Source organism: Mesoplodon mirus, assembly GCF_964341445.2.
Source record: "Mesoplodon mirus genome assembly, chromosome: 15".
NCBI classification, from domain to species: Eukaryota; Metazoa; Chordata; class Mammalia; order Artiodactyla; family Ziphiidae; genus Mesoplodon; species Mesoplodon mirus.
Genome location: NC_138991.1, coordinates 29,358,507 through 29,376,343, shown reverse-complemented (window position 1 = coordinate 29,376,343; position 17,837 = coordinate 29,358,507). Strand labels below are relative to the sequence as shown.

Genomic DNA, 17,837 nt, shown 5'->3' with positions numbered 1-17,837 from the left:
TACACACTAAAGTATTAAGGGCTAATGGGGCATCAAGTGAGCATCTTACTCACAAATGGTTAAGGAAAAGAAAAGGCTCTTTGTACTATTATTGCAACTTATCTGTAAATTTAAAATTATTTCAAAATAAAGGACAAAATGCAAGCACAACAATAAAGGACACTACAATGTCTCAGTATTATAAAAATCTATTTCTTCCTTAGCAAAATTTCTGGACAGAAAAGTATCCTTATACCCCAACTTACTTTTTACTAGCTTTTCTAATAATGTATCTCATTTTTGAAGCACTCCCCAATAAAAATTTCTGTGATGTTGGAAATGTTCTACATAGCTCTACCCAATACACTAGCACAAGTGGCTGATGACTATCATATTGGACAGTGCAGTCTGAGAGAACAGCAGTAAAAGCCATAAAAGACTTAAAAGCTTTTTCATAAAAAATCAGTTTAATACTAATTAGATTTTAAGAGAAGTTAAGTTACTTTACTTTTTCTATATTTGCTGATAGACTAATATACCCTGTATATTTTTCAGTACTCCTATCTTCTAATTTCTTATTCAAGTCTGAATGGTTATTAGAAGCAACCACCTATCTTTAGTTTGAGAGCAGTTTTTGTTTTTTTCTAAACTGACGTTCCTTTTGGTATACCACTCCTATTGATTCATACTCATGCCTTCTCTACCTTTTTGAAGTATGCCTTCCTAAAAATCTAGGGACATGTACACGCCTATCCAATATTCCCACCTCTGTCTCTCACAAAGTTAGATCACAAAGTCACTTTCTCTCAAACTTCTTATAATTTATACTTTACTTTTACTTACTCTCTCTCATACTCATCTTCCCCCAATCATAGCTGCTACACTGTATGTAATTGGTGTTACAAGTTTACTTCCTGCCATGCTTAGGATAAGGTTCCTCCTGATCAGATTAGCCATGTCTTCATTAGCTTATTTCAGGACAAGCATATTATTCCTTTTCCACATGAAATATACTTAATTATCACTTAGTCAATCAGTGTTTTTTTTTTTTTTTTTTTTTTTTTTTGCGGTAGGCGGGCCTCTCACTGTTGTGGCCTCTCCCCTTGCGGAGCACAGGCTCCGGACACGCAGGCTCAGCGGCCATGGCTCACGGGCCTAGCTGCTCCGCGGCATGTGGGATCTTCCCGGACCAGGGCACGAACCTGTGTCCCCTGCATCGGCAGGCGGACTCTCAACCACTGCGCCACCAGGGAAGCCCGTCAATCAGTGTTTTAAACCAAGATCTAAAAGTCAAAGTCCCTATAATGAAATCATCTACATAGAAAATAGGAAAAGAATAACACAACATGCTTCATACACATCAAATTCTACAACTCCTGATTTTTTTTTTTTTTTTTTTTTTGCTGTACGCGGGCCTCTCACTGTGGTGGCCTCTCCCCTTGCGGAGCACAGGCTCCGGACGCGCAGGCTCAGCGGCCATGGCTCACGGGCCTAGCCGCTCCACGGCATGTGGGATCCTCCCAGACCGGGGCACGAACCCGTATCCCCTGCATCGGCAGGCGGACTCTCAACCACTGCGCCACCAGGGAGGCCCCTACAACTCCTGATTTGAAAAGAAATGCAAAGTAGAATTCTCATCCCTTGTGATTCACCTTGCTAACCTAATGCCTTGAGCAAATGCAGTAGCAGTCACACACCTACCAGGTTCCGTTATTGCTCATGACTGACTTAATTCAGAACTAGAAAAAGAAAAAAAAACTGGTTTGTATACAACAGGCCCACGAAGTGTTAATACCTATGCCAAACATCTTTAGAAATATTTAACAAATCTAGGAAAATATAGAATCCTATCAAAATTAGAACTATTTTAAACAAGAGTTGGTTTAGAAAATTCTCTCCACCCTCTTGCTTCTATTAATTACTATTTAAAACAAAAATGGAATTAAAAAGCAATTCAAAACTCTTAACATCAAAGTTATTTATAAAATGCTTAATGGAACCAGCAAAGTTCTAGCTTCGTTTGAAAAATCAACCTCTAGACTTCAAGGTCAACAGGTATCAAATGCAAGCAGTGCTCATCATGCTTTCCCAGTAAAACACCCGAGATGATACAAAAGACTGTGGTGGGGGAATTTTCTGGGGCCTCAACTCCACATGCTCTGGCTTCTGAACCGAAGCAACATGCATAGTACAGCAGAGGCAGGAAAGGGACAGGACTCACCCTCTTCTACCTCTGTTCAGGAATACAGAAAACTTAGGTACCAGAAAAACAAGCAGCAATTCAAAAATTACAAGAAAAAACTTTTTTTTTGGTTTCTAAACACTGATAAATGTAGTATTTGTTTGCTGTAAAAGTCTCAAGCAATACTCAAGTTTATGAAGTGAAAAGTGAAAGCCTCCCATGTTTTCATTTGCCTTTCCTGGTTCAGTACTGGATCAATAGTTCATACAGTTACTGACATTTGTATTTATTTGGTGAATTGTCTTTGCCCATTTTTCTAACAGGATATTGGTCTGTTTCTTATCTATAGGTACTCTCTCATATTAGGATGATATTATGGTTTTTTCCTGACATATGGTTGCAAATATTTTTTCCCCAATTTGCAGTTTATATTTTAGTTTTGTTTATATTATCTTTTTTTTTTGCGGTACGCGGGCCTCTCACTGTTGTGGCCTCTCCCGTCGCGGAGCACAGGCTCCGGACGTGCAGGCTCAGCGGCCATGGCTCACGGGCCCAGCCGCTCCGCGGCATGTGGGATCTTCCCGGACCGGGGCACGAACCCGTGTCCCCTGCATCGGCAGGCGGACTCTCAACCACTGTGCCACCAGGGAAGCCCTATATTACCTTTTTAAGCAGTCAAATTTTTGCAATCTTTTCCTTCTTGATTCTGGACTTGTGTCATGCTTTACCCTAAATAGAGGTGAGCAAATCATCTGATTTTAGTAAGACCTGCAAGCTAAGAAACAATTTTACATTTTTTATTGGTTGGAAAAAATAAAAATAATAATATTTCATGATACGCAAATTATATGAAATTCACAAACTCCAGTGTCCACAAATAATATCAAACACAATGGTACTCATTCATTGATGTATTGGCTATGTACGGCTGGCTTCAACATTACAATGGCAGAATCGAGTGGCTCCTTGTATATGTGGTACTCACAGAGCTTGGCACTGCTGCTCAGTGTACCACACATCGCAGTGATGAAGTTGCAAGTCAACAGCGTTTTGAGCGCTACACATGCATACTGGCATACTGTGATAGTTTTTTTGGGTTTTTATTACCAGTGCATAGCCATCAAGTCAAAACAAGAAAAGAGAAAAGTGGACTTTGTCATGCTTTTAAGGCACAGTGGAGAGTGTGGATTATTTTGTTATCAAGTCAGATGGGAAAGCACTGTGTTTATTATGCAATGACACTACAGCTGTGCTAGAAAAATTCAATATACATCAACATTACCAGACTAAGTAGTCATCTCAATATTCCCAATTCACAGGAAAGCAATGGTCAGAAAAAGTAGAAAATGTGAAGTGGAATATCTCATCACAGCAGAATTTCTGGAAGGAAGAAAGAGAGGGAGAGAAGAAAAAAAAATGAGGCTGCAACCAAAGTAAGTTTCCAAGAAGCTCATTTGTTAGCCAAGCAAGGAAAGTAATTTGCCAATTGTGAGTTGATAAAATCATGCTGGGAGTTCCCTGGCGGTCCAGTGGTTAGGACTCTGTACTTCTACTGCTCGGGGCCTGGGTTCGATCCCTGGTCAGGGAACTAAGATCCCGCAAGCCATGTGGGGTGGCCAAAAATAAAAATTAAAATTAAATAAAATAATGTTTGACTGCAGGAGCTCAAGAAATGTATTCAGAGAAAATAAACTTAAGACTATTATTAGCCTTTCAGCAAAACCAGTTGCTCCAAAAATTGAGGACAATGGAAATAAAATTAATAATCTATTTTTTTAAAAGGCAAATGATTTCAAGTTGATTCCCCTGTCCCTTGATGAGTTAGATGTTACTAATACTGCTCAGTTGTTGTTGTTTACTCAAGGAGTCAATGCCAAGTTTAAAGTATTTGAAGAAGTAGCTTCTATGAATAGTCTGTGTGGCTAGAAGCTGAGAAAATACTAATTTAGAACAACCTGAAGTAGAATCTGCTAAGATGAGTTATAATTGATGATGTTTGTAAAAATATATATGGAATAGAAAAAGGCTTAGTTGGAACTTACAAAGCTTGTGAAGATATAAGGTGGTTGTTTATTATTTTTCATCAGCAGGTACTGTGAAAAATATTTGAATTTATCATGGTACTGAACCAATAGTGTCAATGGTGAACTTCATTCACTGTCATGGGCTAAATCACTGTCAGCAGCAGAAGCAGAATAACCTGTCTTGCCTGCCCACACAGCAGTCTGATGGCTTAACAGCTGTAAAGTTTTACTGTAATATATATTTTTTAAAGCTCAGGGCTGAGATTGAAGTTTCAGAACAATAAGACCGTTTTCAGTCACTATTATCACTACGATCACAAATGAAACTTAGCTTTTGCTGCAGATTTTATACTATTTAATAAATTCAACCTAACATTATAGGGCAGCACTGGACTTACATGTGAAACTTAAACTGCAGTTAATTCATTTACACAAAAGCTAGTAATGTCAAGCTGCTGTCAAAAGTTAAAACAAAAAGTGAGATCTCAGTTCTCAAACAAATTTGCAGTGGATATATATTTTTAGCTCAAACTATAATTCTGGAAGCATTTTTAGGACTTCAATGCAAGTGCAAAGAAAATTTCCATCTTTCAAAATCTATTTAACAGTGCAATTATGGCACTTACACCTAACCTTCAACTGGAAGTAATTAATCTACAACGTAACGATATGCTAAAAGGCAAATACTAAGAGAAAAATCTAATGTAATTCTATAAATGTTTCCCAATTAATTAATATGTTCCATTAAAATCATATGCTTGTGGGCTGACACCAATATTTGGCTGTACATCTGTGTGAAGATATTTCCAAAGATGAAATATGTAAAATCTCATTACAGATCAGCAGTAACAGATGAACATTTGCAATCAATTTTGATGACAGGAAACAGTAACTCTGAACCCCAATTAAGCAAAATGTATCACCTAAAAAAGAAGTCCATTTTTCTCATCAGTATACCTGTATTACAAAAAGTTGTACTCAGTAATAAGAATAATTATTATTACTATTATCATATTTGAATTTCATCAATAATAAATTTGTGGAAATGTGTTTTCTTTCTTGTTATAAAGTACCTACATAAGAGCCTCAATTTTGCTTTTTGGACTGTGAAGTCTAAAATACATACTCTTTGGCCCTTTACAGAAACTGTCTAATTACCTTGCTTTGGAGAAAGGGTTTTCTTTAGCCTAAGCACATAAAAGCATCACCTCTTACTTCCTCCAGGGAATGGTAAAAACTTTTACCCAACACAAATAGGACCCGGGCCTGGTTGGTTACATGAAAAAATACAGTAAATCAGGTAATCAAAAAATATATATATGTATGTAATTTAAATATTTGATTTTTACTTAAAAATACATGTACATTCATCTGCCAATATTTTGGTAGAATACCAAGGCCACTTCTTTAAGTACAGATATGCTAATTAATGTTTCTTGCATAGATCATCATATCCATAATACATATTGATGATTTCAAGTTTCAGTTTCTTTAGCGTGGAACAAAAACTTAGACAACTGTGAGACAAATGAGCACAGAACCTTTAATAAGATTTTTATGGTTTCTTTCCCTTAATCTTTTAAAGTGTTCATGCCCAAAACTAGTAAGAAAGTAATCTGGAAGGGAGGGACTTATATTTATCCAATCCTTCCAGGATCTTCAACTTAACTTTCTTAAAAACAACTATTTTTACATATTTTCTTGGTTTAAATAATATATAATTAGGTTACAAGATTACAATAAGTATAATTGGCTTAAAAGGAGGTTTAGAACATACTGATCCCTGAAAGTAAAAATTCAACTAGGGATTGCAGAAGGCAAGGTATACTCGAGAGTAGTCTGTCAGCCATCAGCGTTCAGATCATTTTAAGAATCATTCAGTACATTCTAAAGAATGCAAAGTGTGGTGTGGAATTCCCTGGCGGTCCAGTGGTTAGGACTCTACACTTCCACTACAGGCAGCACGGGTTCAATCCTCGGGGTTGGGGAATTAAGATCCTGCATGCCGCGCAGCACGGCCAAAAAAAAAAAAGTGTGGTTAATTCAGTAATCTGGTTAAGCATACTCTGTAATCTCGTGATTATTTGAGCATAGTCTAAATTAGTAACCTTTATGTATTTTCCCCCAAAACAGCCTACTGTGGCAGGACCATTTATTGAATACTCCATCCTTTTCTCCCTGATTTTTTTTAAAAATAAATAAATTTATTTATTTATTTATTTATTTATTTATGGCTGCGTTGGGTCCTTGTTGCTGCATGCAGGCTTTCTCTAGTTGCAGTGAGCAGGGGGTTACTCTTCATTGCGGTGCACGGGCCTCTCATTGCAGTGGCTTCTCTTGTTGCGGAGCACAGGCTCTAGGCACACGGGCTTCAGTAGTTGTGGCACAAGGGCCAGTAGTTGTGGCTCACAGGCTCTAGAGTGCAGGCTCTGTAGCTGTGGTGCACGGGCTTACTTGCTCCACCACATGTGGGATCCTCCCAGACCAGGGCTCGAACCCGTGTCCCCTGCATTGGCAGGTGGATTCTCAACCACTGCGCTACCAGGGAAGTCCTCTTCCTGATTTTTATATGTTATTTTTATCACATTCTAAATTCCTCACATATCCAGGTCTGTTTCTGAACTTACTATTATGCTCTAAATACTTGTTTTGTCTATTCCAACACAAATGCCAAACTTACTTAAACACCTTTAACTTCCTGGTATACGGTACTATCTGGAGGGTCAAGTGTCACATACCCTCCCCACTTCTACTGCCCTCCAATTATTGTTCTTCTTCAAAGTTTTTCAAATTTTTTCAACTACCGCATTTACTCTTCCAAATGAACTGTATACATTATTTGTCAAGATCTCGAAAAGGCTCACATCACTGGGTTTACAAACAATTTGCACTAAATCTGTAGAATAACTTGGGGAGCACTGACATCTATATAATATCTTTATAATATTTAAGTCTCTCATATTGAGGAACAGAGTATAAATACTGAATTTATTTATATCTTTAAAAAAATCCTTCAGTAAAGCTTTAGTTTTTTCATATTAGTTTTGCATATTTCTTATTAATTTATGCTCTCTCCTATCACCGTATCATTTTTTTAAAATTTCAAATTCTGCTAGTGTAGCATTTAACACAATTTATAAGGAATTAAGTTTTGTAAGAATAGCTCATTCTCACTTCTTTACACTTCTCCATTCATACCCCTCCAAAACAGGATGTGCCTCATTCACCTTTGAAATCTAAGCACCTGCCTAGTATGTAGCAATCGATCAAACAATTACTGTTTCCCAAACTGACAAATATCTTGCTAAGTTATGTAAACCCAATACTAATTCCTTAAAAGGGAGAAGAAAACAGATGGTTTATTCATTTGGGATAGGGAGGAGATTCTAAATCCTCCACCACCCTTGTTAACCTAAAAAATAGTACATGTCAAAAAAGATACCTTGAGGGCTTCCCTGGTGGCACAGTGGTTAAGAATCCACCTGCCAATGCAGAGGACACGGGTTTGAGCCCTGGTCTGGGAAGATCCCACATGCCGCGGAGCTACTAAGCCCGTGTGCCAGAAGTACTGAGCCTGTGCTCTAGAGCCTACGAGCCACAACTACCCAGCCTGCATGCCTAGAGCCCATGCTCCGCAACAAGAGAAGCCACTGCAATCAGAAGCCCGCACACCTCAATGAAGCGTAGCCCCAGCTCGCCGCAACTAGAGAAAGCCCGCAGGCAGCAAAGAAGACCCAAGGCAGCCAAAGATAAATAAATAAAATAAATGTATTTTTTTTTAAAAGATATCTTGGGACTTCCCTGGTGGCACAGTGGTTAAGAATCCACCTGCCGCTCTTTTCTCTTGTCCGCCATCCTATGGGCGGCTGGATTTGCTCCTCGCCATGTCTTCTCACAAGACTTTCAGGATCAAGCGATTCCTGGCCAAGAAACAAAAGCAGAATCGTCCCATTCCCCAATGGATTCGAATGAAAACTGGTAATAAAATCAGGTACAACTCTAAGAGAAGACATTGGAGAAGGGGTCTATAATGAGCCTCACATATGAAGTGTCACACATTATCAGAACATCACTAGTGTCTGGAACAGCTGCCTGTGTTTGATGCTCTCTCCTCTCTTCTTGATCTTTCCTCACCACTGCTCACTGTGTAGCTCAGTAATAAACATGTGAACCTTTAAAAAAAAAAAAAAAAAGAATCCGCCTGCCAATGCAGGGGCCACAGGTTTGAGCCCTGGTCCAGGAAGATCCCACATGCCGCCAAGCAACTAAGTCCATGCACCACAGCTACTGAGCCCGCGCGCTAGAGCCCACAGGCCACAACTACTGAAGCCCGTGCACCTAGGGCCCGTGCTCCGCAACAAGAGAAGCCACCGCAGTAAGAAGCCCACGCACTGCAACAAAGAGTAGCCCCCGCTCACCGCAACTACAGAAAGCCCTTGCACAGCAACGAAGACCCAATGCAGCCAAAAATAAAATAAATTAAAAAAAAAAAGATATCTTCCTTCCTTTAAAAGTCTTTCATAAATGAACTCAGTACAAACCTTCTCTGAATTTAGTTATTTTTCAGCCTTTACAACCTCACCAATAATTCTATTCCTTATGTATAAATGGAATGACCAACATTTGCTGAATGCTCCTGGTAAGTTAGGTGTGTTACCTAATTTAGCTCATTTACTCCTCACCACAACCCTATGAAGTGGAAGTTATTATGCCCCATTTTGCAGAGAGGAAACTGAGGCACAGAGAGGTTAAGTAACTTGCCCAAGGTTACATATCTAAGATGGAATTTGAACCAAGGCAGTCAGCTTCAGAATCCACAAAAAATAAAGAGCACATTATTTCATATTTTTATTTCATTAGTGGATAGCCTTTAGTGGGCCAGTTGAAAACCTTCATTGTGCTAAATAAAGGTCAGCATATCTACAATTCTTAACATTTTAAATTCATAAAGTTGAAAACAAAAAATAAGATCTTCAAATTGTACTTAGGAATGTTTTAAAATATTCTTAAAAAGGACTAAACATTAATAATTCTGTATTTTAAATTCCTGCTTAAATTAGGCATAAAATCTTTAGTTAAATCACTGCAGTTTTGTTTAGCAAGCTCTTAATACTTAACTGAATCACATCTATTTAACAACATTCCCAACCACCCCTCTGGGATGACCTGGAATCATCTGGCCCCAACCTTCCCAAAATGAGTTATTAAAGAATCTCATGCCTTTAAAAGAAAGGATCAGACCAGTGGTGGCAGCTGCCAAGAATGAGTTTACTGCCTGATTTCCATGACTACATCAATCTGAGACCCGTGTAAGAGAGAAGACGTATCCTTGGAAACCAACTCTTGGCTTCTCTCAATTAAGAAAAGGAGTGGGGAAAAAAAGAGAAAAGGCTTCAGAATAATTTAACTTGTGTTTAATGTGTTCATTGCACATGATAATCAATGGCAAAAGTCCTGTCCCAATCAAACTTGTGAGAAAGTTATATGGTGCCTAGTGGAAAACCCCAAATTGGTTTTACAGAGATTATCTTATGACCCACGAACAATTATTTTCGTTTCAGACTTTAAAAGAAAATCACAACAGAAGCTCTACCAGTAGAACTTCATAAATAATGTCTAATTGGGACCAGTATTTGGTAACCCCTCAACTGTACAACTGCATGCCACCATCTGAACTGTCCACACACATCCCATATACTCTAGAGGCGTCCCTTGTTTTAGGTGCTACCAATTGTGAAATTTCAAAATGGAAGGTTTTTCCAAATTCAGGAGCAGATTGAATATACTTATGAAAATAACTATACTTCATAAGATAAGTTACAGGTCCATTCATTTCAACTTCACTTCCTATGAAGTGCAAATGAGCTTTAATGAAATATATTAAGTACAGCCTCCCAGGTTTTCTTAAACCAGGACCCTACTTCCCTGGAGCTATAAATATACTTCCTGTCATCAATAGCAATGGCTGTAGCAACCCCTCTGTTCAAAAGAACTAAAAATACATTTTTGTACATATCCTCTCTTCTGCTACCCACCCACCATTCCAAGAGGAACTGACAGAGGGAAATGCAGAACTGTGTAAAGTTAAGCTGAGAGCAAAGCAGAGACTGTAATTTTCCTTTAAAAAATAAAAAAAGGCTACCTTCAATTGAATACTGTCTAGGGAAGGTATTAATCAGCTATTACAGGGTCAGAGTAAATTTTAAATTTTTTGGAGAAGCTATTCCTGATCACAAGTTATATTTAGTTATATTAACTGTTATTTGGGGACCAGTGTAATTCAGTTAAACCATGGTAGAAATTCATGCATATTGGAACTATGTAAAGTGAGAATTTTCTGTATATAAAAGTGACTCATGGAACTAGATGGGGGTGCTCAGCCAGCTTTTTCAGTGGGGCTGGGGTCAATGAGGTAGCCCTCATGCTCACGAGACTGTTACCCACAATGGGGCTGGAGTAAAAAAGATGGAAAGCTAGATTCTAAACGTCAGAGAAAGGAGGTACAAATTCAGAAAGGAGAAACACTAGAAAAAATCCTGTGGTACTGAAACAGAACTAAACATATCAGAGTGAAATCATGGCTTTCAATATTTATAGGCATATATCGATGTTTGTGTATGTTTTGTATATACATGTGTATGTATATGTATAAATTATTACAAACCCTCCAACCACAAACCCCAGCATCTGTGTTTCACTTCCTGCCCAATAGGGAATATTTCCACCTAACAACTTCCCATCACCACGATGATAAAGGCCCTCATCCATATTTTCCCCTCATTCCTTCTGCCTCCTGACTGACCCTAGTGCTTCTCCCATGTGGCCCTGCATAGCATGGTGCCTCCTGTGTCTGAGGAACTATGAGTAATAAACTTCCTTCAATGGCATTGACCTCTTCATGCCATCACTCAGTCGTACTTATAAATTAAATCCCAGGTACATTTTAAAACAATATCCTACCTCTGGCCTCTAATAGAGTCTAAGAGCAATAATACCCCAGAAGAAAAGAACATATCTGGTATTCAGATCTTGTTTTCTAAATATAGCCCCTAATAAAAGGTCTGAACCAGAGTTCCTTGATGAAATGGTTGATTCCACAACTGGGGCAGTGAAGGTACAAGATGAGCATGGAAAATCTCACTGTTCAAAAAAGTTAAGTAAGTGATCAAAGAATGATGGGGACATGAAAAAAGGGCACAGGAGCCAGCTCGAAAGAGTTCCTATGGCCAAATCTGGGACAATTCAAGCATCAAAATAAATGATAAATGAATAACACAGGAATCCAGGAGTTCATGCTAACATGTTTAAATGATTTTAAAAAGGAAAAAAGGGATCACTTGGTGGTCCAGTGGTTAAGACTCCGCACTTTGGGACTTCCCAGGTGGTGCAATGGTTAAGAATCTGCCTGCCAGTGCAGGGAACATGGGTTCAATCCCTGGTCCGGGAAGATCCCACATGCCGCAGAGCAACTAAACCCGTGCGCCACAACTACTGAGGCTGAGCTCTAGAGCCCACGAGCCACAACTACTGAACCTGCGTGGCACAACTACTGAAGCCCGTGCACCTAGAGCCCGTGCTCCGCAATGAGAAGCCACCGCACCTCAATGAAGAGAAGCCCCAGCTCACTGCAACTAGAGAAAGCCCGTGCGCAGCAGTGAAGACCCAACGCAGTCAAAAATAAATAAACAAATTTATTACAAAAAAAAACAGGCTCTGCACTTCCACTGCAGGGGGCACAGGTTCAATCCCTGGTCAGGGAACTAACATCCTGCACGCCGCGTGGCATGGCAAATATATAAGTAAATAAATACATAAATAAATACAAAGAAAAAAAGGGGGAGAGAAAGCTTTTTCTTACAGTGAAATGCCAAATGATGAATGCAGAAGGAATGATGAAATTTAAAAAATTTTACCATCTGGTAACCACTATAGTAATAACTGACTCAGGCACAAATCATCAATAGATGCTACAACTAGTAGGTAAAAAGCTGATGAGAAATGAACTATTCATATAGCCTCAAAGTATCATCTCACAAAATGTATAATGTTTACTTACTAGGAAGCGCAAAACACTTCTGAACTAACTTTAACTTAAGAGACACGAAAACTAAATGCAATGTATGGTCCTGGATGGTCTCTGAATTAGAAATATAAGAGGGAAAGGAAGAGGTTTTTCGGCTTTTGTTTTTGGAGGCGGGAGTTGGGTTTTTGTTATCTTTTGGGTTTTTTGTTTGTTTGTTTTTACTGTAAAGAACATAATTGGAAGATCAGTGAAAATCTGAGTGGTGTCTGTGAATTAGCAATATTATATCAATATTTATTTCCTGATATTAATGAGTGTGCTGTGGTTAAACAGAAGAGTATCCTTGTTTTGAGGATATACATACTGATTAAGAGGTTACAGAGCCTTCTGTCTGCAATTTACTTCTCAAATGATTCAGAAAAACTGTATAGCTACATGGATATAGTGACAAAGATAAAGCAATCATGGTAAAATGTTAACAATTTAACATTAACAATGTGTAATCTCAGTGAAGAATATACTTGGCCAAACAGCAAATAAATACTAATTTCCAAAGGACTAAAATCATATAGGCCCTATTCTTTAACTACAATGCAATTAAATCTATAAGCCAATATTAAAAAACCTCACAGTTGAAAATTAAAAGACATACTTATAAATAACCCATGGATCAAAGAATAAAAAAACCACAATGGAAATTAGAAAATAGTCTGAACTGTTACTGAAGAAATTCCAACCAAAATATTAGTAATCTGATGCCATCAATGTATAAGATAAAAAGATAATATGGTACACACCATGACCAAATTGTGTTTCATTTAAAAGCTACCTTTCTAATTAATGAAAGGTAGTTGCCAGGGGCTAGAGGGAGGTAGAAACAGGAACGTCCTGTTTAAGAGTTCCAGTTGGGGATGGTGAAAAAGTCCTGGAGATGGATGGCGGTGATGATATCACAACAATCAATATGAATGTACACTGAACTGTATGCTTAAAAATAGTAAAAATGGGGCTTCCCTGGTGGCGCAGTGGTTGAGAGTCTGCCTGCTGATGCAGGGGACATGGGTTCGTGCCCCGGTCTGGGAAGATCCCACATGCCACGGAGCGGCTGGGCTCGTAAGCCATGGCCGCTGAGCCTGCACGTCCTGAGCCTGTGCTCCGCAACGGGAGAGGCCACAACACTGAGAGGCCCGCGTACTGCAAAAAAAAGAAAAAAGAAAAAAAAAAAAGTAAAAATGGTAAATTTTGTTATGTATTTTTTTAAATTATTATTTATTTATTTTTAAGGCAAATCCATTTATTCATTATTTTTGGCTGCATTGGGTCTTTGTTGCTGCACGCAGGCTTTCTCTAGTTGTGGTGAGTGGGGGTTACTCTTCGTTGTGTTGCACAGGCTTCTTATTGTGGTGGCTTCTCTGTTTGTGGAGCACAGGCTCTAGGCACATGGGCTTCAGTAGTTGCAGCACATGGGCTTCAGTAGTTGCGGCACACGGGCTCAGTAGTTGCGGCACGTGGGCTCTAGAGCATAGGCTCAGTAGTTGTGGCACACGAGCTTAGTTGCTCCGCGGCACGTGGGATCTTCCTGGAGCAGGGCTCAAACCCGTGTCCCCTGCATTGGCAGGCAGATTCTTAACCACTGCGCCACCAGGGAAGTCCTGTTATGTATATTTTACAATAAAAATTATATTAAATGAGCTCAAAAGAATAAAACATCATTTTCTCATGGAAAGTTGATTAATGTAATTTATTATACTGACAGATTAAAGAAATAGCATATGAATATCAATAGATGCAGAAAAAGCATGGGATATAATTCAATATCCACTCATTAAAAACTCTTTGCAGGCTTCCCTGGTGGTGCAGTGGTTGAGAGTCCGCCTGCCGATGCAGGGGACACAGGTTCGTGCCCTGGTCCGGGAAGATCCCACATGCCGCGGAGCGGCTGGGCCCGTGAGCCATGGCCGCTGAGCCTGTGTGTCCAGAGCCTGTGCTCTGCAACCGGAGAGGCCACAACAGTGAGAGGCCTGTGTACCACAAAAAAAAACATCAAAAACCAAACAAAAAAAACCTCTTTGCAACAAGGAATGGAGGGGAACTTCCTTAATCTGATAAATGGTGTCTACAGCCCTAAGATCACACGGTAGGATTCAACAGACTCCTGTCAGATCAGATAACACTCTACAGAATATAAAACCTTGCACCCTTCTTTTAAAATTCTACTACAATTATTTGAAATGTAAAAGACAGAAAAAGTAGTTATCTCTTCTGTGCTGATAAGTATGTTTTGATGTCAAGAACAATTACCTTAACATAAAAGCAATTGTTCTAAGCTACTAACAGAAAAAATGGCTTCAGATCAACAACTTTAAAATCAAAATGAGGGACTTCCCTGTTGGTCCAGTGGCTAAGACTCCACGTTCCCAATGCAGGGGTCCCGGATTCGATCCCTGGTCAGGGAAGTAGATACCACATGACGCAACTAAGACCCGGCACAGCCAAACAAATAAATATATATTTTTTTAAATAATAAAAAATAAATAAAATCAGAATCATTTTGAGCAGGAAGTTAATATCCAACAATTTTTTAAAACAGTACAATTCTGTTTCCTAGAGTAACCTTTTCCAAAAGAGTTGTCCTTATTAGAGGACTCAGCAGAAAACTATGCTCTTTGAAATTTGGCAGATTAGTGATATCTTTCTATAGCTAAAATGAATAACCAGGTACCTCAACTTTGACATTTTTTTCAGACTAAACTCATTCAAGTCATGTTCTCTTCAACTGAGCAGGTTGGAGCCTGGTCTATCCATTCATTTGTGCGTTAGAGCAGGTCAAGTCTTTCCTGATAACCATCTCAGTCCTGCCTGCAGTTGCTCCATGTAAACAGAGATGGAGTCACCACCTATTCAAGGCACCACCGCTGTCTTCAGCCTTCTTTATTTTCAAAGTAAGTTGGATGTGTCACTAATCAGCAACTGTACTCATGATTTCAAAGTTTTTTCCTAATTCAACAAAATTCAATTATGAGAAATGATGAGTAGAAAACTGCCTCTTATTTGGGCAACTGTGGACTCAGCTTAGAATAAGCAAAGCTGTAATCACTACTGCAGGATTTCTCAAATTTGAGAGATACAAATTACCTTTTAAAGGAAACAAAATTTTTAACACACCTTCAATGCTAATTTAAAAATTTTTATTAATGAATATAAACATAACACTGTGCTATTATACAGCTATAAAACCAAAACAAACTTATATAAAAATATAAAACCAGTAAGATTCAAATTAACAATATTAATAGATAACAATAGATTTAATGCTGAAATTAAATCACCAGTCACAACACGGCTATTGCATCACCTACTACAACAGTTTTTTTTTTTTTAAGCTTGGCATGCCTAAACACATACGTCATATAATACTAATTCTCCCATCACTTTCCCATTCAAACAACTGCAAACAAGTTGCCCAGCGTGCCTAGCACTACTTGGCCTTTCACTGACTGGTCCCACAAACTACTTACTTACAAATAAAGACATAGATAACCAATGATCCCAAACACACACACAAACATGGGCACTGAAATTGTGTGGCAATACTCAGTTACAAGGTGGGCAGTCATTCATATGCTTATAGTTCAGGTTACTGAAATTTTAAAAACTATTAGAGTCTACTCAGAGAAACTTCTCTTCAAAATATATCCAAGGACCCCCATTTGAGATACTGCATTACAGTATGACTGTAGAGGTTCTATTGAAAACATTCACCATATCACACAATATCCCATTTAAGAGGAAAATGCCTCAAACCACAGTGCCAGGAAAGGTTGTTTCTCACTACCGATGATGGTTTCTATCTTGTAAGTCAAGTGAATCTCTTGGAACCTTCGGCTAATATAACTTGAGAGTTTAGTATACAGTCTTCTTTAAATAACTGCATAGGATCTAATGGACTGCACTACCATCCCATGCCTCTCTCTTACCATAAGACCCTTACTTTCCCTTTACTCTGACTTCTTCTTTTTTTTTTTTTTTTTTCCTGTACGTGGGCCTCCCACTGTTGTGGCCTCTCCCGTTGCGGAGCACAGGCTCCGGACGCGCAGGCTCAGCGGCCACGGCTCATGGGCCCAGCCACTCCGCGACACATGTGGGATCCTCCCGGACTGGGGCACGAACCCGTGTCCCCCGCATCGGCAGGCGGACTCCCAACCACTGCGCCACCAGGGAAGCCCTACTCTGACTTCTTTATGTGTATGTTTATATATTAAAATTTATTTGTCCTTATTGGGTAGATAGTCAAGCACACACTATAAAAATCAAACATTACAAAAGAAAAATACGCTGAATAGAAGGTATCCTTCCCACCAGGCATCCAGTTCCCCACTCCCCAGTGATCATTATTACTTACCAGCTTCTCTGGTGTCTTTCTGGAGAACTCCTAAATGCACTCTCTCTAGAAGCACACACACAATGGTACTATATTTGTATCAGTAAAAATTACTTCAAATTCTCCTTAGAATGAGCTAGGCCATGAGTCTTTCCTTCACTGGTCCTAATATTTTAGAAATTACAGTGGTTTTTTGTTTGTTTTTTTTAAGTTGTTTTTTGTTTTGTTTTGTTTTTATTTATGTTGGCTGCCCTGGGTCTTAGTTGCGGCATTCAGGATCTTCGTTGTGGCATTCGGGATCTTCGTTGCAGCATGCAAACTCTTAGTTGCAACATGCGTGTGGGATCTAGTTCCCCGACCAGGGATCGAACCCAGGCCCCCTGCATTGGGAGCATGGAGTCTTACCCACTGGACCACCAGAGAAGTCCCAAAATTACAGTGTATTAGAATTAAATAATTTTAGGGATAGAGGATGTTAAACCATCAAGTCCCTTATAACTTTACAGAGGAAGAAACTGTGACCAGGAAAGACTTGCCTAAAGTCACAAGGCTAATTAGTACTTCCAGAAATAGAACTCAGGTCTGCTTCCTCCAAACCCTTTCTTTATCCAAGGTGTACTCAAATTTCTTTACATTTTCCACAGTCATCAGGTGATTAATTTGTTTTAACTGTATGAAATTAGAAGCAAGAAGCTCCCCTTGTAACAGATCTTTTCTCAGGGGATGAACGACTGATTATTTGCAATTAAGTCTGTTTAGTCATCATCGGTACACAGATCTGTCTGCACCAAACACAGCAACATATTGGGGTGGCCAAAAACTTCATTCGATTTTTTTTCCCTCAGATGGCTCTGGTAGGGCTTAGTTGTCTTTAACTTCAATTGAAACAATTTTGTCAGATTGTATTGTGACAACTGTCATATCAGCGTGCATTTAAAAAATAACTTATCAAAATTGGTGATTTTTCTGTAGCCATTTTAGTATTGAAGATGGAAGAAAAAAAGCAACATTTTCGGCATATTATGCTTTCTTATTTCAAGAAAGGGAAAAACGTAACCGAAACGCAAAAAAAGGTTTGTTCAGTGTATGGAGAGGGTGCTGTGACTGATCAAACATGTCAGAAGTGGTTTGTGAAGTTTCGTGCTAGAGATTTCTCCCTGGATGATGCTCCACGGTCAGGTAGGTCAGGATGCTCCACGGTCAGGTAGATCAGTTGAAGTTGATAGCGATCAAATCGAGACATTAATT

General features: G+C 39.0%; 2 protein-coding genes across 3 annotated transcripts in view; one reads left to right on the top strand and one right to left on the bottom strand.

Moving 5' to 3' along the window:
- PTPRA (protein tyrosine phosphatase receptor type A) overlaps window positions 1-17,837 on the bottom strand; it is a 188,100-nt gene that overhangs the window by 152,502 nt on the left and 17,761 nt on the right. The window lies entirely within an intron of this gene.
- LOC309816819 (large ribosomal subunit protein eL39-like) lies at window positions 7,807-8,725 on the top strand. The gene has a single exon (XM_082644594.1). It carries the CDS (start codon window positions 8,070-8,072, stop codon window positions 8,214-8,216), a length of 147 nt encoding a protein of 48 aa, XP_082500720.1. The 5' UTR covers window positions 7,807-8,069; the 3' UTR covers window positions 8,217-8,725.

Bases quoted from the DNA above. Each gene is read 5' to 3' on its own strand.
- LOC309816819 (XM_082644594.1), top strand. From the start codon at position 8,070: ATGTCTTCTCACAAGACTTTCAGGATCAAGCGATTCCTGGCCAAGAAA.